General features: G+C 41.9%; 1 protein-coding gene across 1 annotated transcript; it reads left to right on the forward strand.

The window, feature by feature from the left end:
* The first annotated feature begins 105 nt into the window (after positions 1-105).
* LOC115903124 (ovostatin-like) lies at positions 106-24,331 on the forward strand. Its single transcript, XM_030947373.1, has 35 exons — positions 106-215; positions 714-897; positions 1,229-1,385; positions 2,531-2,583; positions 3,463-3,483; positions 4,537-4,705; positions 5,236-5,320; positions 6,102-6,213; positions 6,570-6,684; positions 6,888-6,997; positions 8,145-8,303; positions 8,659-8,886; positions 9,209-9,266; positions 9,739-9,884; positions 10,959-11,108; positions 11,674-11,844; positions 12,154-12,286; positions 12,898-12,994; positions 13,498-13,726; positions 14,295-14,418; positions 14,756-14,874; positions 15,320-15,371; positions 16,168-16,251; positions 17,109-17,285; positions 17,789-17,870; positions 18,359-18,515; positions 18,931-19,005; positions 19,987-20,152; positions 20,408-20,628; positions 21,199-21,414; positions 21,821-21,945; positions 22,121-22,211; positions 22,743-22,811; positions 23,734-23,839; positions 24,186-24,331. The coding sequence occupies exons 1-35, from the start codon at positions 106-108 to the stop codon at positions 24,329-24,331; spliced, it is 4,497 nt and encodes a 1,498-aa protein (XP_030803233.1).
* The last annotated feature ends 420 nt before the right edge of the window (positions 24,332-24,751 follow it).

A 24,751-nucleotide genomic window follows, 5' to 3' on the forward strand; every position in this document is an offset into this window, starting at 1 on the left:
CAAAGGAAGGAGCCAGGGAGGAGTTGAACAGCAAACTCCTTTCCTCTGGAGCTCTGGGTGAGGAATGCTCCAGAGTTGTTAAACTAGTAGGCAAGGTTTTGTTTCATGGGAAGAGAACTTATCTCTTTCTTCTGTCTCCCAGTGAGAAAAATGTGGCTGAAGTTTCTTTTGGCTGTTCTTCTCTGGCATGCAGATGCTGCAAAGGAACCTGAGCCGTAAGAACTACCCTCTTACTACTATTAGTATTTGTGAAAAGGCTTTAAAGACAGTGCTAGTCGGTGTTAGTGATTTTCTCTGAAACTTAAATATTGCCAGGGCTCATCTTTTATATCTGGAGAGCTAAAGCAGAATGGGGATGGCAAGTGAATCTTTCTCATTTAATATGATCAGACATTCCACCAGTTGCAGAGCTTCTATGGAAGTTGATGTGTGCCCAGAAAAGGCAATAGCAGCAGTGACAGCAGGGTGCTTTGCTAAAACCAGGTGGGCCCTGGGCTCAGATAAAGAGCAAAAAGGCAAGAGCTGGGGGCAATAGCCGGACTGGGCTAGTTCAGAGCTGCAGGACAGAGCGAGGAGCACTGGCAGTGTGTTCTATTTAATCAAAGGAATTGGTGGGTACTTAATAATAACGGTGTTATGTGTTTGCTTTATCCTGTTGAGGCTGTTTCTCCTTTACATATGAATTTCATCACTTTGATGTTGGGATTTCACAGGCAGTATGTCCTGATGGTGCCTGCTGTCCTCCAAAATGACTCTCCAGGTCAGGGTTGCCTGCAGTTCCATAACCTCAATGAGACAGTATCTGTCAGAGTAATCCTAGAATACAGCTCTGTTAATATCACCATTTTTAAGAAAACCATGACAGCCAGCAGTGGTCTACAATGCTTCAAGTTCAAGGTAAGTTAATTTTAATTTATGTCCCCATGGGAAAAAAATGTAAACCAGGATAAGAAAATTCAAGCTGAGAGGACTGAAAGGAACAAACAGGGAAAGAAATAAGACTTGTTAAAGGAAAAAGGAAGCATAGGAGAGTAACAAAGCAACAGAAAAGGAAGCATTTTTTGTAGGCATAAGTAATAAGAAAAAGCTCAACAAAGGTAATAAAGTTGGTTGAAGTGAGATTGTGTCTCGTTGTAGGAGCCCAGGCCACAGGTATTGCTGTTCAACAGGTTCTGGAGCAAATTACTTCAAGACTAACAACATCCCCATGTTTCTTCTTTCTTCACAGATTCCTCCTGCCCACTCTGCACCCCTGGCTTTCATTTCCTTCTCTGCCAAGGGCAGCACCATCCGCCTAGAGGAGCGGCGGTCAGTGATGATCTGGAACACAGACAGCATCGTCTTCGTGCAGACAGACAAACCCATCTACAAACCAGGACAGACTGGTGAATGTCCACTCCGTATATAACATGGGCCTTCAGAGGCAATTTCTTCAGACAGAATTTCTCTGGTGTTTTTCAGGCTGAGCTACATTCTAGGCAGTTTCTTCAAAGTTCCCGTTAAAACTATTACAGTTATTTGCTATGGAGCTTAGGGAGTCATCTTCAGGATGTCAGGAGACTGTCATCCCATCATCTCTATTATTTCATTTGTCCCTTCCTCCCAGGTGACAGAAGCTGTCACTGCTGCTCTTTCATTACTGATGACAGGCCAGGATAGTGGGTAGAGGTGATTAGATCAATACCTGGCATAAAACAATACTTCCCTCTGTGGTGCTGGTCAGCATCAAAATAGCCTAAACAATGGCAGTGAATCTGTTACTTTAAAATTAACTAAAAGTTGTTGAAGACAAAATCATGCTAATTACCTTCTGGCCTCTGCTGTGTTTGGACTCTACATTTTCATTATTTTATTTTCTTGCAGAGTTGCATTCCTGCACTTATGCTATCCCCCTATCCATGCTTCACACATGGCCATTAAGCAGAGCTGCATTTTTCTAGATCCATTCCTCAATTAATTTCTAGGCTTTAAGGTTTCTAGCACACACAATAGGAAACCAGAGAAGAAGACTTCTTCCTAGAGATTAGTCACATAATTCAGCCATTAGACTAGATTAGTCTTGGTTTAATTCAGATCAGTTCTATCTACATAGATGCATAGAATGAAGAAAAGCTTACCAGTTGGAATTTCATGCCACAAAGGTGTGCAATATGGGTTGTTTATTGGTCAAAAGGCTTGGTTTTGAGCTGGGGCAAGCAGCAGAAAAAATCGAACTATGAAAAGGTAATGCAGCTCATACTTGTTCAGTAATTCCTTTCTGTGAGGTTAAACTTTCATGAATGTAAACTTTTCATTACTAACATTAAAGGAAACTTTTATGAAAGAGTACAAGAACTTGATGCTAGGGAAAAGACCTTTAATCAAAGTCGTGTAGGGCTCTTCTACCTTCAGATGCATTTTATTATGTGCATCCTGTGCAAGCAGGACTGTTGGAAGATCTGTGAAACTGGGAGTACTAATGAATGCAAAACATCATGCTCAGCCAAACAAACTAGGGTCAATGCTAACACCCTGTTTCTTGCTTTTCCAGTGAGGTTTCGTGTTGTTGCCCTGGATTTAAATTTTAAACCTGTTCAGGAGAAGGTGAGTGACCAGTAATACTCCCCTGTATTTAAAATTGCTGGGAGACGACTTCTTCTCAAATTTTACATAGAGGATTGCTGTGGATAAAATGGGATGTTGCAGAGACTAAATGCCAAAGAATTAACCTGATTTCCTAAGCACATTTTGTGATCCAGACTTTCATTAGAGTCACAGGGAAGAAGGCAAGTGTGCAGCAGTTTGAATTCCTGACACAATACCTTCTGTTATCACTGGGAAAGAGGCTCAAACCCTCTCCACTTTGTTGCCACAGACATTATCGTAGCTCTGACCAGAAAGGCCACGGTTCAGTCTCCTGCTCTTACAGTTCAGCAAATGCTGCTTGCAGGCATCAGTAAATCATCCACCTGGCACTTTGCCTATTTTAGAAATGGGGGAAATGAAAGTGAAATTGCTGCCACAATTATTTATGTCCTCAGATGTATTATTTTCACTGTCAGCAGTCCCTCTTCATGCTCATAGTCTTAAGGAAATTAATGAAAGGGTCTTCACTGGCCTCCTTTCCTGCACTTGTAATGCAGAAGACAGCACAGTGGTAGCAAAAGAGCTGGTGCTAATAAGAAGCCCAAATCATGTTTTGTGTGCACTTCTGTAACTCTGCTCACTCATACACTCTGAGATTGCACTAAAACCAGTATGATCAGAAACTGTCCTAACATTCTCATTTCATCTCTCTCCTTTATGCAAGCTTCTTATTGAAGTGAAATTGCTGTTAAACTGATTAAAATAAGAGATGAGGACCTCTGATGAATGGTATTATACTGAATATTGGTTATATACTTCTCACAATCCTGAGGAAAAACAATTTGTGTTTGATCAGCCACCTAATATCTTCTTCCATTCTGTTTTTTCCTCTTTCAGTACCCCTTGATTGCAATTCAGGTAAGAAATTTTTGTCTTTGTACTGCATTACTCTGGGCACATGTCCTTATATGAATTTGCTATATTGAATGTGTCCATACACAGACAAATCTCGCTGCTCAGTACAACAGCAGAAATTAACAGAAACTCCTTAACACAAAACAAGGATGCTTTGTGAGGTTGACATGGAAAGCACACCTATAATCATTCTGGCAGTCAAAATTTGTAGTGTTCTTGTCTCTGCCTTTGATTCTTCTCCCCTTCCCCCAGTTTGCTCAACTTATTTTGGGATATATATTTTTGAAACTCTAGTGCTGCTTAAAACTATGAACAAATATAGGTTGTGAATACAACTACTAACTATGTCAGTACTTTCGTGGCATTTTCTGGTGATTTTTAAAAGAATTGCTATTCATGTCTAGACAGCATACTTAAAAGTTTTCATGTTACACTGTAAAGTCAGGGGACTTTATTTTCTTAGCAGTGAGAACATACATCTTTTGAGCCCTCCACATGTTTTTCTTCCAGCCATGGTTGTAAAGAGCCAAGGAAATGGTGTGAATGAGTTTTCTTTAATCTAGCTAGCATAACATATACTGAGAGGAAAATGCCACCCCAGTGAATGCAGAAGAAAGTTTTCCTTCCTTCTTCTGGCAGCTGAAAAAAAAGCTGGGGTTGCTAAAGGCCAAGATTTGTGTGGGATAAACTTGGCTGAAGGGAAAGCACAAAGAAGATTTTCTTTCTCTCCCCTCTTGACACAAATCTAGAGCAACATATACTAAAGAGCAGGAAAGAGCAGTATTGTGCAACTTTCCCTGATGATTGAGACTAATAAGTAGGCTGGCAGAGAATGCCTAAATTGGGAACAATAGATGAGAGTGTAACGACATTAATAATAACATAAATAATCAGAGTACAAAGGCGCAATTTAACGCGATGCATGTGTATTAAGCAGCTTCTCCAGTGCATTAAAGCAACCTGCTCTGTTTTCTTCCTTATTGCTGCTTTTGTGTGTTAGAAGCAAAAGATTTCCAAGACAAAAAACCTCTGAATCTGTATTCTTTTTTTCTTCAGGATCCAAGGGGCAACAGGATCTTGCAGTGGCAAAATGTGAAGTCGGAGATGAACATTGTTCAGCTAGAATTCCCACTCACTGAAGAGCCTGTCCTGGGGAACTACAAAATTATTGTAGCAAAGAAGTCAGGAGATAGAACAAATCACTCATTCCATGTGGAGGAATATGGTAAATGCCACCTTTTTTTTTTTTTTAATTCAGTGTAGGAAACATTATTAGAGATGAGCCCGTATCAAGCAACCTTTTGACTGCTAAAACTTCAAACAGCTTCCTGGCAAATGCAGCTTCAATTAATTGACATTAAGAACTGGGGAGACTAAAAAATTTACAATTTTTCACCCACTTAGCCAGCAAAATAATCTGCACAAGAAATCAGCACATTGATTGCAATTTTCAGTGAGACAAACTAAATTTTTCCCAGCTATGTCCAAGAACTTTCTTTGCCAAAACTCTGCAAGGCATCTAGACATCACAGGATTCATTTCAGAAGTCCTGTCTTCTCTTCTAATTGTTGCAGAAATGCTTCAGTAAGCCTTTGCAGATCAGGCCAGTTCTTAATCATTTTGCCACCCGGGTTCTAAGATCCCATTCCCTCTATTACCAACAGTAAGATATATCCTTTTTGCTTTCATCTTATAAGGGTCTGCAAATTTACAATATGCCAGTATTGGGTTTTTTATTTTTGCTCTTTATCCTAGTGTTGCCAAAGTTTGATGTCACAGTCACGGCACCAGAAAGCCTCACAGTCCTGGACTCGGAGTTCACAGTGAAAGTCTGTGGGTTGTAAGTACCAAGTGCAGAGTTGTTAGGAAATGTGCTGAAGTGGAAGAAATTCCCAAGGACTGGGTAAAGAGCCAGGGCTTAGAGAAGAAGCCAAAATATGTAGGGCCCCAGAAGAGGTTGGTGAGGGTTGACTTGGTCTTTGGAGCTTTCATTTATTTGTGCACTCATGTCATTTTATTGTATAAGTATTCGGTTCCACATGGCGCTGTACAAGGTAGGTAAATCTTTTGAGAGGTTCCCTGGTAAAGTAGGATGTGTCCACTCCCAACATGCCACTTCAGAGGGACACCTTCATAAAGCAGAGCAGCATTAAATTCTAGCAGGGATATTATGGTTCCAGCTGTCTAACTCCACCTCCAAGCTTCGTCCTTCAGAAAGACCTTGCTTCAGAAAGATCTTGTAATTTGGAATCCAGATTTGAAATCCCAATCCTCTAGCAGATATGAGGAGTTTTGCTTTGATTTCAGTGAGCCTGGAACTCCAGTTTAAGCTAAAGATTGGAGACAACTGTCTTAATTTGGTCACTAGCCCACATCTGTTCATTATGCTTATAAAGGTATTTGATTTGCATTCAAAGTGTAGCTTTGTTTCATAGATTTAGATGCGAAAAAGAATTAATTTTGATTTCTGAGTTATATTTTCTATTTTGTTAAAGCAGGAGAGTTAGGAAAAACCTGTGAATCACTGCTGTCCTGAATCTATTCCTGCACACATTAGCTTAAGATTGTTTTTCAAGCATTAGCTCATAGACCTCATCAGATCATATTTCTTCTTCCCCTAGGTACACCTATGGCCAGCCTATTGAAGGGAAAGTCAAGCTCAGTGTGTGCAGGGATTTTGATTCATACGGGAGGTGCAAGAAAAGCCCAGTTTGTCAATCATTTACCAAAAATGTATGACACATAATTATTATTCCTCTTCATGCTTGTCCTCTCTTCTGTGTTCTTGTTTCTCTCCCTTTGCTCACCACACTTTGCTTTCTCTCTTTGGTGTTTCTCTTCACCCTACTCATCTCTTTGCTGTATGACTGACTAGGAGCTCGGGGCACCTCATTTCTCTTCTTGGCCTCCTGCAGGCCTGAAGAATTGACATGCTTCTTCATCATGACTCAGTTTCCCATAAACATGTATAAATCATGTTGAAAGTACTGAGAAAAGGCTTCACTCACTAAAGAAGGATCCTGTGTATTGTCAACACCCGTTGCAAGCTATGATCCTTGACAAGCGGATTTGTTTTCTTCCCTGTCCAGCTGGAGACAGATGGCTGCCTCTCCCACGTCTTCAGCTCCAACATCTTTGAGTTACATCGCACTGGTTACATGAGGAACCTTGATGTGAAAGCCACTGTGACAGAGAAAGGAACAGGTAATCCCCTCCAGGCAGGCAGAAACAGCAAAAGTGGTGTGGTGAAGAAGGAGAGTAGGGGATAGCCTCTGCTTGCTGAGTACAAGAATGTCTCCCTGAGGAAGGTTGTTTTTACAAGCACAGTGACCATCTCCAGGCAAACTCTGGTGATGTTCTGTGCAGGACAAACTGTATCTTCTCTTGACTCTGGGCATGTCTTCCAGGCCTGCAATTTACAGCTGCTCAGGTTATTTCCATAACTCGGGTAATGAGCACCATACACTTTGAGAACATGGATCGCCACTATAGAAGAGGAATTCCTTACTTTGGACAGGTAAGCAAGAGCTTGGAGGGCTTGTGTTGAAGATGACTGACAGGAAATCACATAACAACAATGATGGCAACATCTAGGGGACTGTTTGGGGTGGGTTGTTCTCCCCAGTCTTCTTTCCTTACGTACAATGCCCTGCTGGTAATTCTGAATGCTGAAGACTATTAGTTTATTCTGAGTTTGATTCTGCCAGAAACACTTGAAATCAGGACAATTCATTAGCTAGCATTTCTCTAACTTGCATTTTAAGCTTGCTATAAATCACTGCCTCTCCCTTCAGAGCTGACCATCACATGCCAGCCAGAGATTAATAGAAACGCTGGTGGATGAGGGAATAAAGAGGGAAAGGAATTTAGAGCACACAAAAAATCAAGGAAATAATAAGAGTTTCTGTCTCAGAAAGGTTTTTCATTATTTTGTTTCATGACAATACCCACATAACTCTGTCAGTTGTTTAAAGAGGAGGGGTAAATCTCTCTCCTTTGGTTCATTTTTTGCCAATGAGGAAAAAATAAGGAGGACCAGTAACACTGAAAGGAGACGAGATTGTCTTTCGAGGGTGGGGTTTTTCCGCTCTGTAAAGTCTATATAACTTTCTTATTTGGTTTACATTCCCACTCTGTTCTTTTTCTTTAAAAAAATCAAAATGAATGCTCATTTCTAGCAACATAGAATTTATTTAATGTGATCTGTTATTTGTTTAATACATAAACAGCAGAGACGGTGTAGACAGAATCAGAAAAATATTTAAAGCAAAGATGTGGATAAAAGGTTTTCAGACGCTGCGAATAGCAGCAGCAGACTCTCAAGACTAAGGAAGGAAAAAAAGGGAGGGAGAAATGAAAATATATTTTTAAACTGGAAATATATAGTCAGAAGGGACTGATCAGGAAAGAGATGATTCATTAAAGTTCTTGCTCCAGAAGAGGACATTATCAATAGTGGGGCAGATGCTGAGGAAGCTCCGGCTCCAAACCTCATAAGGTAGCTCAGATAGTTGCCAGAAAGCAAAGACAGAAATTTCGGTCATCAAGTATTGCTTTGAAGGAAGATGAAAAAGTAATTCTGCTGTTTGGAGAGCAAAGTAGTGCAAAATATCAGTATCTACATACAGAAAAACATTCAACATATTTCACATTCCCTTTTACAGATCAAGCTGGTTGACAAAGACAACTCTCCAATTTCCAATGAGGTTATTCAGCTATTTGTCAATAACAGGAATACAGACAACTTTACCACGGATCATAATGGTGCTGCTGAGTTTAGTATTGACACATCTGAAATGCTTGATCCCGAGATCAGTCTGAAAGTGAGTACAAAACAAGGCTGAATAGAGACAAAGGGAGAGATGGCTGCTCTCAAACCGAATCCAAGAAAAGATGGGATTAGGCTTTAATTCTAGTAATAAAAATATGCTTTCTTCATCTTTCTTCTTTGCGTAGAGCTCTCAAAAACTGCTATAAGAGGAGTGAGGAAAACATCTGAGTTGTTGCAATGCAGTGGCTTGCTGTAGGGCTGCTCTTTCCTTACCAGTTTTGATTTAGATGCAGTTCTTATCTATATGCACTATGTGAACTAATCATTCTGATGCCAGAGTGTCATGACAATTTCCCTAGTGATATATGTTTGTTTTCCTTTTCTTCCCCACTCCCGCTCCTGCTCAGGCAGTTTATAAAACCAGTGACCACTGCCACTATGAAGGCTGGATAGAGCCTTACTACCCAGAAGCTTCTCTCTCCGTCCAGCGCTTCTACTCTTGGACTGGCAGTTTTGTGAGGATTGAGCCCGTGTGGAAAGATCTGAAATGTGGGCAGAAGAGGATGATCACTGTGCACTATGTCTTAAACACAGAAGGATACAAGAGAATCAACACCACGGACTTCTACTATGTGGTGAGTATGAGGTTGTGGGCTGGTTTGCAGAAAGGCCTTTACTGGGCAGCTCTCTGGCAATCCGTCCACAGGAAATTACAGCAGTGAGTCATCTTCATGGTATTCTCTGTCCCTCTTTTCCCTTCCTTTTGCTTCTGCTTTGTGACCAGCAACAAGGTCCCCAGCAGCAGCAGTGGGAATATTCAGCATGCCCTAAGGCTTATGTTTAAGCATTTGAGATCATCTCACTGTAGATTGTCCTGTCCATGCATAATGAACCTGATTGCTGCTTTCTCCCTCCAACTTCTGCCAACTCATACATGTTGTGATATTCTCTGCACAGGGCATGGCAAAAGGCAAGATTGTCCTTACAGGGGAAATTAAAGTTAATATCCAAGCTGGTAAGTTAAGTTGCCAATCCATATTTTTGCATTAAAACAAACAAAGAAACAACCAAACACCCAGATGGTTGAATATGGCAGCAACAGGAAGGGCTACATCTCTCTCCACCCATGCTTGTGTGCGGACAGTAGCACTACACTAAGATCACTATAAAGTCAGGTTTAGTCCAGCAATTACTGAATTTTATATTAGTCAAATAGTGTTCTCTAAAGATCTTCCCAAAGGGTGACATAGGGAATGCAGAGTGTCTGCTTTAGGGTCCTATCTGAATATGGCCACGTGTTCAAATCTGCAATAAATCTGAGACCATCTGGATTAAATCCAGGCCTGTCACCTCCTGGAAAATTGTTCAGTTTATCATATTCAGATTGCTCCACTGACTGGTAAAGTTACAGACCTGTTGAGTTTGGCTACTATTACAGTAAATCTTTGATATTCCTTCCTTATCGATGCCTTTATTTCTTCTAACAGGCCAAAACGGCACTTTCACCATTCCCCTTGTGGTCAGTGAGAAAATGGCTCCAGTCCTTCGGTTGCTGGTGTACACCTTACACCCTGACAAGGAGCTGGTGGCAGACAGTGTTCAATTGCCAGTTGAGAAGTGTTTCAAACACAAGGTGAGAGGTGCTAAGATATAGCAAGCCTTACCTGCTGTCAGATAAATACAAATTCTTTGTGTATACATTCACAAGAGATTTCCAGTTTTGTTTCTTGTTTCCTTCCCCTTCTCTCTACATTAGTCCTTTTATTTCTCTCTTTTCTCTTTGGCCTTATATCTTTCCTCTACCACTACCTCCTCGCCTTATTGTCAGAAGACATATCTTCCTTTAACATTAGAAACTTTTCAGGATACCCACATAAATCCCAAATTGTTCTTGCCTCGCTTAAACTCTACTTGTGTTTGATTCCGTTTTTAGACTTTCTATTCTTCAACAGAGTGAACACACTTTAGACTTATCCCACTTCATCATTCAATCTGATTTTTTACTCTTTTTTGTTGAAAAATGCAATTTAGGTTTAGCAGAACTAAATACACACAGAAAAGAAAGCCAAAATAGTAGTCTGGGGTTTAAGTATTTCTTCTTTTTTTTTTTTATGGTACATTTTCATTCATCATTATAAACTCAGATTTCATCAGTAATATTTTTCTAATCTTTAGCTCCCAAAAGCTAAAATGCATGAAACTGTAGAACAGGACAAACCAAGTGAAATGAAACAAAATGTTTCTAGTTGCCCCTCCTATTTTTTTCCTCTTATCTAAAACAAATGTGAAACAGATTTTGTTCCAAATAGACTCAAAATCTCTTTTATACATTTGCTAACATTGGCCAGGGACGTAGCAAAAATATGATTTGCTCACTGTAGGGATTAGTGTATGTAGTCAAGTCATAATAAGGTTCCATTTGGTTTGATAATGACAGCAGAAGAATCACACTTTGTTATAAATCACTTGAGATAGGCTTCATTTAAACTATCACAAGAATCTAAATCTGCTTATTGCCTAAGTCAATGTTATAACAGAGACCTGGCCAACAGCTACAGTGGAGACCAGACATTCTCCTCCAGGCACATCTTCTGTGCTTTAACAGAAAATCCTTCCACTGTCCTTCTTGCCCTCCACTCACACACACAGTCAGAGCAGCCCCAGCAGCATGGGGCAGTCATGCCAGCATCTGTTTGATGAATTTCAGGTCCACTTGGAATTCTCTGAAAAGCAGCTGCACCCAGCTTCCAATGTCAGTTTGGTCATTGAAGCTGCTGCCCACTCCTTCTGTGCTGTGAGGGCAGTGGATCAGAGTGTGCTGCTCCTGAAGCCGGAGACAGAGCTGTCCATGGAAATGGTAAGCTGCCAAATGCCTTGTCTCCTTCCACTGCTTCTTCCTCCTCCATTACAGTCTGTCTCCACTTGAGATCATTAGACTGAGTTAGAGCTTTACAGCTTCTGGCATGTACTGGTCATAAGCCATCTTTAGTAGGCAATAAACAGATTTTGTTTCCTGTGTACTGTAAATCCTCTTTCATCTGGTATTTAGTTTAACCCGTGACTGGTCTCTGGCAGCACAACCCTCCAGCATATCTGCCACAACTCCCAGTTCTATGCCATCAGCAAACTTGCTGAGGGTAGACCCTTGCTGCAACATCCAGATCATCAAGGAAGATGTTGAGCAAGATTAGACCCAGTACTGGAGTACCCCGTGGTACATCACTGGTTGCTGGCCTCCAGCTAGACTTTGTGCCATTGATCACAGCCCTCTGATCCCAGCCATTCAGCCATTTCTCAGTCCAGGAAATAGGGCATGGTTTCAAACAGGCTGTCATCTCAGTTTTGGCAATTTGCAGTATTTGATGGTGCTAGTAAAGTTGATGTTTACATACTCACAGTTCCTGTCTCCTTACACCTCACAGGTATACAACCGGCATCCCCTACAAGACTTTCAAGGCTACATCTTCCATGGGTTCAATCTAGAAGACGACTCCAAAGAGCCCTGTGTCTCATCTGACCACATCTTTCACAAAGGCTTGTATTACACACCTGTAATGTCTGGATTAGGCCCAGATGTGTATCAATTCCTCAGGGTAAATGTCCTGTACATTACTCAAATATGCTTTAGTGAGTTTCTGCTTATGTAGTGTTAGATTCTGCAAACAGAATATCTTTATATTAGTAAAACTCATACATGACAAACTCTCCTCTTAGACCTCTATTCTCAATTGATTCTGGTGCCTGCTGTGATTTTCCAGCACACACAAAGCTCCCAACAGACTCTGCATACATGTCTCTGGGCACCTCTGCGCTGGAAACACAGTAATGGGAAAGAGGGAAGAATGGAACAAATCTCAGCTACAATGTGGTTACGGCTAACACTAAAATGTGTTTTTTTACAGGATATGGGAATTAAATTTTTTACCAACTCGAAGGTTCGACAGCCAGTTGTGTGCACTGGTGAGACTGTAAGACGTCAACCATACGTAGTGAATGCAGGGCACGTGGCTTCTGCACACCATGTCAAATCATCAGGTAACACAGAGGACAGGAAAGAGATTTTACCTTTCTCCTTAAAGGAAGAGGTATTCTTGTTATACACACATGGACAGTACTCATTAACCACTTTGGTTTTGATATTAAATATTGGCCTGGCATTGAATGAGATAGCTAATGGCCAATGCCCAAAAGAGTCTTTCAGGTCTACCCTTCTGATTCATCTCCAGTTTCATGCTGGGAATTGTTGGCAATTGGCAGTGTCACACAAAACTAGCACTGTTGGCATTGATTCCCTTCCGACCAGAGCTAGCTGGAAAAGACTATGAGAAAATGTGAACAGTAATCAGAGCTAAGACTCAAGTGTTCTGAGTTCTAGCCCTAGGTCTCATGCTCATGAGAGGCCAAAACACTTCAAGCAATTTTTTCCTTTGACACCAGGTTATACCTAACTGAGGGATATATTAGCAACATTTAATAATATTGGTGTGGCATATGTGTATATATGAATATTATATATTCTCAGTCAGAAGGTAATGGTAAAACACTTATTGTCCCTCATACTGGCCCATGCACATTCAAACCTGTCCTTTCTGGGCATCTCCATTATATGAACCAGGCTTTACTAAATTCTCATTAACTCTTACCAGCTGAAGCTGCTAGGGAGGAACGAGAGAGGGCACTCATCCTTGAGACTATTCGAGAATTCTTTCCTGAAGCTTGGATTTGGGATATAGTTCCAATTAAGTGAGTACTGCTTGTTTCATATCTTTGCCTTGCTTTAGGAATTACTAAATATGTTCTCTGATGTCCTGCAAGGTGGCAATCCCTTGCCAACTCTTCTTTCTTTTTGGCCCAGAAGACCTATTTTTTCAGTCATCAGCTGCCCATCCGCCCATCTCTTTTCCATGATCTAATTTCAAAGATGTCCCTAAAGACACCTGTTGCCACAATGTGTGTATCATGAGTCATATTCCCTTCCTCAGAAGGACATGTTTATTTAAAATACAGATTTGTAGAACAAGAATTCTGAGTTGTCTTTCCAAACTCAAGGATATGATGGGCAGAGGAACATTTAAATGGTTAAAATTTTCTCAAATTTTAGTGATAAATTCCAGGGATTGTATGTGGGATTTCTGCAGACAGAAGAGGGGAAGTTCCGGTTCTCAAAACTTTTTGCATATACTGAGAAGCAAGTTATCTGAAATTTACCCTTTCTAAAGCTTTCATCCTTTCTCCATTCCCACCAGCTCTACTGGAAAAGCCAGCATCTCATACACCATCCCTGACACCATCACCAAATGGAAAGCCAGTGCTTTCTGTGTGGATGGGTTGGCTGGATTTGGCATGTCTGCGCCTGCCACCCTGACAGCCTTGCAGCCTTTCTTTGTTGACTTGACCTTGCCATACTCCATCGTACGAGGAGAAGATTTCCTGCTTAGAGCCACTGTCTTCAACTACCTGGACCACTGCATTAAGGTGTGTACTTCTCCCACATTCCTAGACCTTATCCCATCTCCAAAGAAGCTGCAGCAAAATGATTGGTGCAGGTGGCTGGACCTGCTCTTGATTGAGGTACTGCTGGTTCTAGCTGACAACAAATATCCTGACTGGATTTGTCCTCTCAGAACAAACAGTACAGAGCAAAGGGAGATCTTGTGAGCTGTACTAGGCCAGATCTGTAGAGCAACTGTATCAAGATCCATAGAGAAAGGAGGCAAGTGCTTTGCAGAGTATCATTCACCATCCACAGATATGCAAGCCATCAATGGTTTCACTGGGGCCTTTTCCTTAAGAATCAGGTGTGCATAGGATGCTTAACATCCTGTGTTAACAGTGAGACTGTTGAGAGAAGCAAGAAGGAAAACTGCTCTGGTTACATCTGATAGATGATTAATCAAACATCGTCATCATCCAAGGCCTTAAATCTGCCCTACACTTAACTCCAGATGTAAGCAGAGAGTGCCTCACCCCCTCTAACATTAAAGCACAATTTGCAATATGGTACAAAACCTTCATCCCATTGCACTACTCTTTCTGTTCTCAGATTAATGTCTCACTGTCAGATTCCCTTGATTATCAAGCCAAACTCTTCTCCCCAGAGGATGATGAATGTGTATGTGCCAAGCAAAGAAAGACCTATGTCTGGAATATTTTCCCCCAAAAAATTGGTAAGTGTTTTGAATCTACTTGTTTTTATGTTCCAAGATTGATACTAATTTATATCTTACCTGAAAAAACTTAATCCTTTTCCAACCCAGAGAACTTGGCCTACCACTGTTCTTTCCAGATCTCTGGGTTAAAAAGCTTCTCCACAGCTTCAGTGTCTTTATCATTGCCATTTTTAGAGACCAGTTCTCTTCCCGTATGTCTCACCTAGAGTGACTGACCATGCATTATGTTGAACTACTTCATCTTATTAATCAGATGAAATGTCTTACTTTGTCTATCATCCTGCATGGCAGAGGTCCATTTCTTTCCTTTTTTTTTTTTTTACTGCTATTTAAGGTAATGTGGTGTTCAGCATTACTGCAGAGACCAAGGATGATGAAGCTTGTGGAGACAAATCTCCCAGGAACATCAGTATTGCCTACAGGGACACCCAAATCAGAACACTGCTGGTTGAGGTACTTCTGGCATCTCTTTCTGTTTGTCCTGCATTCCTTTTCCTGAGGAAACTAAAACACAGCGGAAGTACCAAAAGCAAGGAAAAGTTTTTCAGGTTCTCTAAAGAACTCCTGGTATTGCTCCACCTTCATTTGTCTGGGACAGGGTCTGGCTGCTCAATCTAAGACCAAGTCCACTCCCATCGGATGTCCTCTTCCATGAGGATCAGTGAGTGTTGGCATGTCTCCCTCATGCAGAGGAGAAACTGGAAATGAGGGGCTCCATCTGATGTGATCTCCCTTTCAGGGGCAGCCACATCATCCATGAACTTGTAAACTGTTGCTTCAATCCACTTGTTTGGTGACATAGGAGGTTGGGGAAAGGGGTGGCATGTTGACACTGAATTTCTTCTGCATGCTTTTGTCTCATCCACTGCAAGTGTCTTTTCTTTCCATCTCCTTGCAGCCTGAAGGAATCAGAAGGGAAAAGACTCAAAACTCCTTAGTTTGTACAGAAGGTAAGGGTCTTATATACCACTGTTGTGAGAAGAACTGAAAGGAAGTTTGGACTCTGCACTCTTTCCTGCAGTGTTTGTTGATGCTTTCCCTTTCCTTTTTCCCAGAGTTGTCCATATGACAGCTAGTATGATTGTAATATGAGTGAAAAGCATGTTCCCTGCTACCAAATTCTTGTGTGGTCTGGTGCATATCACTGAGGCAGCATCTGTGCCTTGCCCAGATGTGCTCAGATGCTGCAGAAAGGCTGGTATGAAGCTCTCAAAGGGAGATGACCTTTCTGTGCAAATTATGTCCTGTGTTTCATTCACTCATGTTGAGCGCTGTTGTCTATTCCATGGATACCTGCATCTTACAGCTTTCCACCTCTGGTGGGAATGGGAGAGGTAATGTAATGTTCCTTTCCACACCATCTCAGTGCTGATGGCAAACAGCTCCTAAGGTTTCCTGACTGGCCTAAAAGAGGCAAAAAATCTGTTCTGACCCTCATTAACCAGCTCTACCAATAGTGTCATTGAATGAATTCCCAAAGGTCGCAGCTAATACAACCTGTGAGCACCAACCTTACCCTGTTTCACTGTTTTCTATTGAGCAATGACAGTGACCACACCACTTGATTTTTTTTCACAATTTTGATTTTTCTGTGTCCCCTTCTCTCTTCGTGTTCTTTGTGAATGCTGTGAGTTTCACTTTATTGCTGTCACTTGCGTGCAATTTTGTACTGTGCAATTTGTACCAGGAACATTTCACTGTTATAATTAGTATTCTTCTACAAATGACAAATATTTTTCTCCACAGATGATGTAGTAATTCAAGATATATCTCTAGAGTTACCTACAAATGTTTTGGAAGGATCAGCCAGAGCGTCCTTTTCTGTTGTTGGTAAATATATAATTAATAAAACATTAAAAAAAGAAAATATAAAAAATGCAACATGAAAGCTCTTTCAGGATTCAAAATGTGAGTTTCCACTCCTTGTGTGGGAAACTTTTGAGAAAAGAGACTGATTCTCATCTTGTCCAGCGATGCTCTGTATAAGTAAGATGAAGTTTAAATAACAGTTGCATCACTCTTCACTATTCTGTTTAAATTTAGTGCATTTGAAAGTCTTTCTCTGAAGCAGCAGCACAGTTCTGACTTATGACCTCAGCCAGATTTATACCAGTATGGCGTTTTTCTACACACTCACCTACAAATCAGAGATGCCAGTAGAATCTATTCAGTCTTTTCAGAATATGGATTTGGTTACACGACTCACTAGCCATAAAATCCTTGCTTAGTGACTTTTAGAAGCTCTTTCCAGAAATCCCTTGCTGGATCTGTGCTACCTTTCCTAGAAATAACAGCTAAGAGGTGGTCTGTGATACATCTGCATTATCAACGCCCCTTTGCAGCATTAGCTGGTAATTTTGTAATAAATGCTTGCAATAAATAGCTCTGGCTATTCCCTTCCATCCTCTGGAAGCAGAAGTTTCCTGTAAGTTCTCTTCATTTCCAGCAAGAAGCATCTGCTTAAAGTGGCACCAAAACAAGGAGTGTTTCTGGTAAGGGCAATTTAGACTGTGCAAGGAGAGGCAGGGAAAGGATTCTTTTTTGGCTGCAAAACAGAACAAAGTTCTGTTTGTAAGGCTCCCAACCCCTGCTAGGCTTTTATGACTTTGCCTGTGGAATGGAAATTACCGGTAATTTGAGTGACCACGAGTTGTGCTGATCCCTCTCTCTCATCTCCTCTTCCCCAGGTGACATCATGGGCACTGCCATGCAGAACCTGCAGCAGCTCCTCCAGATGCCCTTTGGCTGTGGGGAGCAGAACATGGCCCTCTTTGCCCCCAACATCTACGTCCTGGACTATCTGAACAAGACAGGGCAGCTGAGCAGGGAGCTCAGATCCAAGGCCACCGGTTACTTAGTGAGCGGTGAGAGCTTCGTTGTTCCCTTACAACGTGTGCTGAAATTCCTGCTGAGGGCCAGTGAGCAGAAGCAGCAGCAGCAGCAGCATGTCTGCCCTGGCAGATGGCATCACAGTTGTAGCACAGCCCGCAGACCCGAGGATTTGCCTTGAACAAGACATTTTTTACTTTATCTTCTCATCTAACGCCTTTTTGCTGACATTCAGCTGCCATGTTTTTCCTTTGAGGTTTTGTCTTCCAATCCCCTTCTCTTTTCCCACTCAGGCACAGCATGTATCCTGATCCTGTATGCTTAGTTGGAGCACTGAGCTGATAGAGCCCTGCCTGTTCTATCAGTGTTTCTGCCAGACAAGATGTTCCATACCTCCATTCATAGGATCCCTCAGAGCTCCCCTTCTGCCTGTTAAATATACATTGCCTTTCCATTCTTTCCCAGACAAACATGTCAGCAAACAAAATAGGGTTTTGTTTTTACATCCAAGAGCTCTTCCTTTTCCATGTTCTTGCAGGCTACCAGAAGCAGCTGTCATACAAACGTCCTGATGGGTCCTACAGCATCTTTGGCACCAGAGATAGGGAAGGGAACACCTGGTGAGTGACTGGGAGCAGAATTGGCTCAGAGATTAATTTACATTCAATTATTATGAATTTACATTCAATTATGGTGCAGGCATAGCCTCCACCATAGCTGCAGGGAGGCAACTTTACTGTCTAGGACTGGGCGCTGGGAAGTACAGGAGGAAATGTCTCTCCATCCTCTGCCAGGGCGGGTGCATGAAAAGAAGTTGATCCCTAAAGACCCAGATGACTTTCTGATTCACACTCCTGTTGTCTCCAATGAAAGCCATTGCACTGTGGTGCTCTGTAGACAGGACCAGCCACAGAGTGTGTGAATATCCTCCCCGTCCCATCTAGCTACCACTCCTTTAACTATTCTCTCTCTGAGGAGCACACAAAGAGAAAGCAAGGCACCAACACACTGGCTGTAACTCTTCATGCTCTTCAGCAGCACGAACAGGAGGGCTGATTTCTTCTGTTTCTTCCAGTGCTCATCTCACAGCTCCATCTTTCCCTTGCAGGCTCACTGCCTTTGTGTACAGATCATTTGCACAAGCTGGTCGCTTCATCTACATTGATGACCGTGTCCAGTCTCAAACCCTGCTGTGGCTGTCCAGCAAACAGAAGCTAGATGGATGTTTCAGGAGTGTTGGCACACTCTTCAACAATGCCTTGAAGGTAGCAGAGAATTACTACTTGGTCAAATTTATACTTTTTCATTAAGAATATGTTCTCCTATAACTGCCAAAAACTGTATTTCACTCCAAATGTCTGTCTTCTCCCAAGGGCTAATTCTCCACATCTTATAATGAGTATTTTCAACTCAGTCACCTTCCATACACCTGCTTTACATGTCATGTGCACCTGAGATAGGATTACAGGAGTGTAAGCTTGAAGGAGTGATGTTTTTGGATTTAATAGCAAAGAGCTTTTCTGGATTTGTGAGCTATTCAAGAGCTATGTGACTGCTCTCTTTCCCTTCAGGCTGCCTCCAGAACTGTCCATACTCTCTCAGCTGGGACATGGCAATTGATATTCAAAGGCTCTCATCTGTGGCATTTACAGATTATTCCTCTCTCCATGTTTTTTCCAGGGAGGAGTAGATGATGAGCTGTCGCTTTCTGCCTACACCACCATTGCCATGCTGGAAGCTGGGCACTCCAGTTCGGTAAGGAGACTTACCTGATACTCAGATGGAACTGGTCCCCAGCTGTTGCCTTGGGTCCAGCATCTGCTAAATTGTCTAGGTAGTGAGAGAAAGAAAGAGAGGGAGAGAACTCCCAGAGCAGGTGACCATGCTCTGTATCTGCAATGGTTGCTGTGATAGAGAAAACCCCTATCTTTACATCTCTTAAACCACCAGTCTTTGAGCAGAAACTGTACAAACCTCTGTGGGATTACATCTTCTATTTGCGAGACACAAAACATTTCATGACACCCTTTAATTTTCAATAAAAAGACTTGAGAGGTAGAAACCTACACATGAGAGGTAGTAACCCACACACCTTGGCCTAGCCTCAAAGAGAGCCCAGTCAAGAATGTAAGTTGTTGCAAGTAAATCTATAAAATCTACAAATGGAACTGAAAGGTATGTTGGAAAAACAAATGTCCATCAGAGCAAAAGCTGATCTGTCCTTTTCAAAATTTGGCAGTACAAAGGCGACTAGAGAGGAGATGTTAGACTTCAATACATTAGTTAGCCTCCACTTTTTCATATCCTTTCTGGAGACATGGAGTCAAACTGTAAATATTTTTGTGTGTGTAAACCTAGTACAACATCACAGAATTAAAGTTACACCAAAGTCAGTGAGGATAGAAACCACTAAGTTAGATTTGTTCAAGACAACAAACTCTTGACTGTAGAAATTCATAGCAAATAATTATCATGGAGGTAAGCAGAAGGAATTATCTGTGGAATCTATAGCCCAACCTTGTCAAGTACGCCATTAAAAGCTACTTGATTTGTTTGATGTTCCCTGCAAAATCTGAATAATTCTGTATTCTCTCTCCTGAAGTCATTATACAAGCTGAAGTCCCATTCTCATTGCTGTGATAGTGAAGGATGAGGAACAAGTTTAAAGAAAATAATTTTTTGAGCAGGTGAAGACTACTGTCCTGAATTAAACCCATATGCTTTTTTGTTTTTAAGTACCCTGTAATCCGAAATGCCTTTTTTTGTCTGGAAACTGCATCTGAGAAGAATATCAGTGAAGTTTACACCCAGGCACTCATGGCCTATGCTTTCTGCTTAGCTGGCAAGGCAGAAAAATGTGAATCATTCCTTGAAGAATTACAGAAATCAGCAAAGGAAGTTGGTGAGTTTCAGTCACTTGGGGAATTTGGGAAATGGGAAGAGGGAACAGATCTTACTGATGGTCTAACCTTGATGTTATTGAGAGTGGGCACATGAGCCAAATCACATGAATGATCTGTGGAATTAATCTGCAATGTTCTCACTGATGTGCAGGGAGTCCTTCTGAGGAAGAGGCCCAGATGCAGTGAGACTCCAAGGCAGAGTACAGAGCAGTGGCACCTGTAATCAGTTGTGGTTCCTCTCCTTGTTTATTCAGATGGCTCACAGCACTGGGAACAGGAGGAGAGGTCTCCATCAGACGAATCTCCCTCCTTCCTTGACCATGCCCCTTCAGCTGATGTTGAGATCACCAGTTACGTGTTGTTGGCATTGCTCTACAAACCCAACCGGAATAAAGAGGATCTCACCAAGGCCTCAGGGATTGCGCAGTGGATCATCAGGCAGCAGAATCCCTATGGAGGTTTCTCTTCTACCCAGGTCCCAAAACCACTTCCCACTCCACAGCTAGTCCTAGGAATCGGGGCGCTGTTTTAGGGCTCCAGCAGGGCTCTGACTACCTAGTCCTGTTTCTCTTTTCTAATTGCTGTCTGAGAGAAACCAAACTTTTATATTAGGACACTAAAATACTTTCTCCCCCCCCCCTTCTTAACCACAGAAAGGTTAAAACCCTACAAGAGTAATTTGACTAGCAATAAATAGATATTTGTGTAGGGGATGAGCCTAGAAAACACAAAGTCCCATCTGCCAGATGACCCATGAGTTCTGTGTAGCTCCCCAGAAAACACAGGCTTCACCACTATGAAAAACTCTAGAAGTGCACTCTGCTTCTCAGATTTTATGTTCTAAGACCCTTGTGTCAGGACAGAGATTCTCCTACCCTAAAGCATACATGAGAGAATGAAATGGCTCCTTTTGTATGGGAACCCTGGAACTATACACAAATTCAGGAAGAAGCAAGTGTGATGGGTATTGCAACAGTGACTTTGATCTCCTCTGCACTGGTCACGCTGTGTAGCCAATTGTCTTTTATTATTTCTTTTTCTTCAGGACACAGTCATTGCCCTTCAAGCACTCGCTGCTTATGGTGAGGCCACCTACAGCTCTGCTTCACAAAACGGAGTCAAGATCACTTCCAAAAAGCCTTTTGAGAAGGTATTTTTTGTCAACAATGAGAACAGGCTCCTGGTGCAACAGACTCCCCTTCCAGAGGTCCCTGGGAAATACAGCCTGACAATGAATGGCAGTGGATGTGTATTTATGCAAGTAAATGTCTGCTTTCTTCTTCATTGTGTCTCACATTTTGCATACAAGATAGTCATTGTTTTGATGATTTTCTAGCAGACTCCTCTTTATTTTTCCCAATTGCTTGATTTCCCTAAACCATTTAAACACTCTTTTTCCCATCCCACATCTCTGAGTCCTGGGGAGTTGGCATGGAAAAAGAGTCCTTTCTGATCAACATCTAGCTTCTTTCTGGGAGGTGACTCTGGGTACAAGCACCATCATTGTTAAAGAGCAGAAGTCTTATGTGTTCATCATTGATAAAAACAAGCATCTTCTGCATAAAACCAAGTGCAACATTGCCAGAAAACTTCACTAAGTCTGTTTTTTTGGAATGCAAACAAAAACTTTGGTGTTCTTGAACAAAAGGGTTTTTTTCCTCTTACAGACAGCACTGAGATACAACATTCACCTTCCAGAGGGGTCCTCTGGATTTCTGCTTTCAGTACAGACATCAAATGCTTCCTGCCCACAGGACAGACCAGCAAAATTTGACATTGTCCTCGTAAGCAGGTATGTGCCACCAGCAAACCATCTGCACAGATGACAAGGCACACAGAGAACATTGCTGTGTGTTTTCACTGCAGCTGATGAAGTCAAGAACCACAGGCTGATCAATATGCTGATGGTATCAGCCTGTTAGATACAGTGTCCCCAAAGACCCTGACAGGGCCCTCTGTTGTTTCAGCTACACGGGGAAACGCAGCAGCTCCAACATGCTCATCATTGATGTGAAGATGCTCTCTGGCTTTGTTCCTGTTAAGTCATCCCTGGATAAGGTAAACTTAGAGGAGCAAGGCTAAATTACCAGAGGCATGGTTAAGAACCATTCAGCCACAGATGCTGTGAGGTTTCCATGGCTGCACTGTTCATTCCTGGGCGGAGGGAATGCCCTCCAGGGAGCTTCGAACACACTGACCCTCCTATATTTAAAATTAGGAAGGGTTTCAGCTCAAGCCTGAGCAGCTGGCAGCTACAACTGGGAACTGCCCAGGTAGGGAAAGGGTGGGAAACCTCTCAGACTAGCTCTGAAATGCACATCACACCAGAGTCAGGCAGAATTCCCTAAGTGAATTGCAGTGACCTGTGTGTTTGGAAAGAGCTCATACCCCTAACTAAGTCAAGTGGTGGGGTTTTGTCCATCCTTTTAACCTATTCAGCCATATTTGGACTCTAAAAGTCAATTACCAGCCCTTGAGACTTGACTAGGAGAAGAATGAATACCATAGACATGCAGCAGTAGGGTCTGAGGCAGCACTTGTTTTGCAATGTTTTACAAATATATTTATCTCCATTTTCTTGTTTCAAAGCTCATTGACAGTCAAACAGTGATGCAAGTAGAAAATAAGAAAAATCACGTCCTGCTTTATCTGCAAAATGTAAGTTCTGGTCACTGTGTATTTGATTTTCACAAAGGATGGAAACAGCATGTAATAGGTATAACCACAATATGGATATCCCCTATGTGGTGCATTTATCATGTTCTCTTCCTCAACAGTCTTCTACTGTTATCACTAAGCTGCTTACTTCCCAAACTGCGTGTAACTTCCCAATCTTCCAAACAGCTTCAAACTGACAGCTGTCCTGCCAGCAACTAAAAAATCAAAAAAGTTCATTAAAATAAAAAACACATTGAAATTAAACAAAATTATTTCTTATTTCAGTAAAAAGCAGATAAACATCAGAAAAGTGGTTCCTTTGTGTCTATGCCTCTTTGGTAGGCTTCTTATAAACATCAGTCTTTCCAACAGGACAGGAAACACTGCTTTCATTCTCCTCTGGAAAGATTTTCTTTGCTTCTCTTACACTAGATCATTGCAAAATTTTACTTGTAATCTAATCCCTGAAACAGAATTCACTTAGTAAATAATTTGCTCAGGGCACTGTAGAACTAACAGAAGCCAATACCTGAGTGATGGACTCTGTAAACAGTTTCTTGGTGGCACATAATGTCCATGTCTGAAATGGGAGGAACTGGAATACCAGACTTTATCATCCTGACCGTTGGGACATCCTGGAAAATTAAACTCAGCCCCTTTGGGCAATTTTCCCATCTCTGGCAATAGGATATGCCATAATTACAGAATCAGGTGATACAAGCAGCACAGAAAAATCTATTAACTTTTGAGTTCAGTTTCACTTTGGACTCTCCAAACATGTTTGGATAATGGCTGTCCCATATCTGTGGGTGTGGCATCAGTGGGATTTGGAATATGCAACCTGTCAGCCACCACCCTTGTCTGCTCTGGATGGTGCTGTACAAATAAAAAGACTGATGTGATCTCTGACCTTCCATCACAGCTGTCACAGAAGAAAAGGAAAGAAATCACTTTCTCGGTTGAGCAGGACTTTGCAGTGACCCACCCCAAGCCAGCACCCGTGCAGATCTATGACTACTATGAAACAGGTATGGCTTTGATTTTAACCAGTGTGAAGTGTGGGGACAGGGGCAGCAGAAACAGTGTGCCTTAAGGGACACCCAGAACCAGCCCTGCTGCAAACAGCACTCCTCTGGACTCCATCAGCACCTGAATCTAGTGCCAGGGGAGAGACTCATTTCACTTTATTCACCTTGGTCTCATGCCCAAGGTGATCAATATGCATGACTAGAAAGTTATGAAAATACATGCACCAGAATAAAGGATATTTCAAGGATCTCCAGTTTAAGCATGCATAGGTTATGTCCACCTCCAGGGAAAGGCACAAGAAGAGTTCTCCAGGGTAACAAGAATGTTTCTATTCTTCTTCTCCAGAAGAGTATGCTGTTGCTCAATACTCATCACCTTGCAACGAGGTTGTTGCAGAAACGGACTGTGGATACAAAAAGGTAAGCGAAAGCCAGAAAATAACCAAACAGGCAGATAAGAAAGTGAACTATAAAGCAGCAAAAGCAGAATGAGTAGAACAGGAGCCATTCTCAAAATAAATGAAGTCTCCTTAAGGCTTCTCAGAGAGCAGAGACAGTGGCCAGGTCCTGTCCCATGACACCAGTGGAATCCAAGTGGGGACCATGGTGCTGTTCATGGGAAGAGCTCAGCATCTAGAATGAAAGCCAAAGTGCAGAATAATGGAAAAGCCAGGAAATACTTTCAAAGCTTCCTCAAAAGCACAGATATGTACTAAGGAACCATTTACCTATGGCCATCCTCTAACGTCTTCCCTCTGGAGCCTATGCTTCCCAGACCCAAGCAAGGTTTTCCACATGGACTAACAGAAACATTTTCTGGGACAGTAAATACATTATCTGAGGAGAACACGAGGTGACATGAATCATGGAGGCAGTGTATTAACTAGTCAGAGGTATGATGCTGCCGGGCTG

The sequence above is a fragment of the Camarhynchus parvulus genome, chromosome 1 (genome assembly GCF_901933205.1).
Source record: "Camarhynchus parvulus chromosome 1, STF_HiC, whole genome shotgun sequence".
NCBI classification, from domain to species: Eukaryota; Metazoa; Chordata; class Aves; order Passeriformes; family Thraupidae; genus Camarhynchus; species Camarhynchus parvulus.

Excerpts from the sequence above, each read along its gene's own strand:
- LOC115903124 (XM_030947373.1), top strand. The coding sequence starts at position 106 with ATGGGAAGAGAACTTATCTCTTTCTTCTGTCTCCCAGTGAGAAAAATG. Across the intron at positions 11,109-11,673 it reads CAGAGCTGTCCATGGAAATG|GTATACAACCGGCATCCCCT; the intron begins GTAAGCTGCCAA and ends TACACCTCACAG. Across the intron at positions 16,252-17,108 it reads AGCGTCCTTTTCTGTTGTTG|GTGACATCATGGGCACTGCC; the intron begins GTAAATATATAA and ends CCTCTTCCCCAG.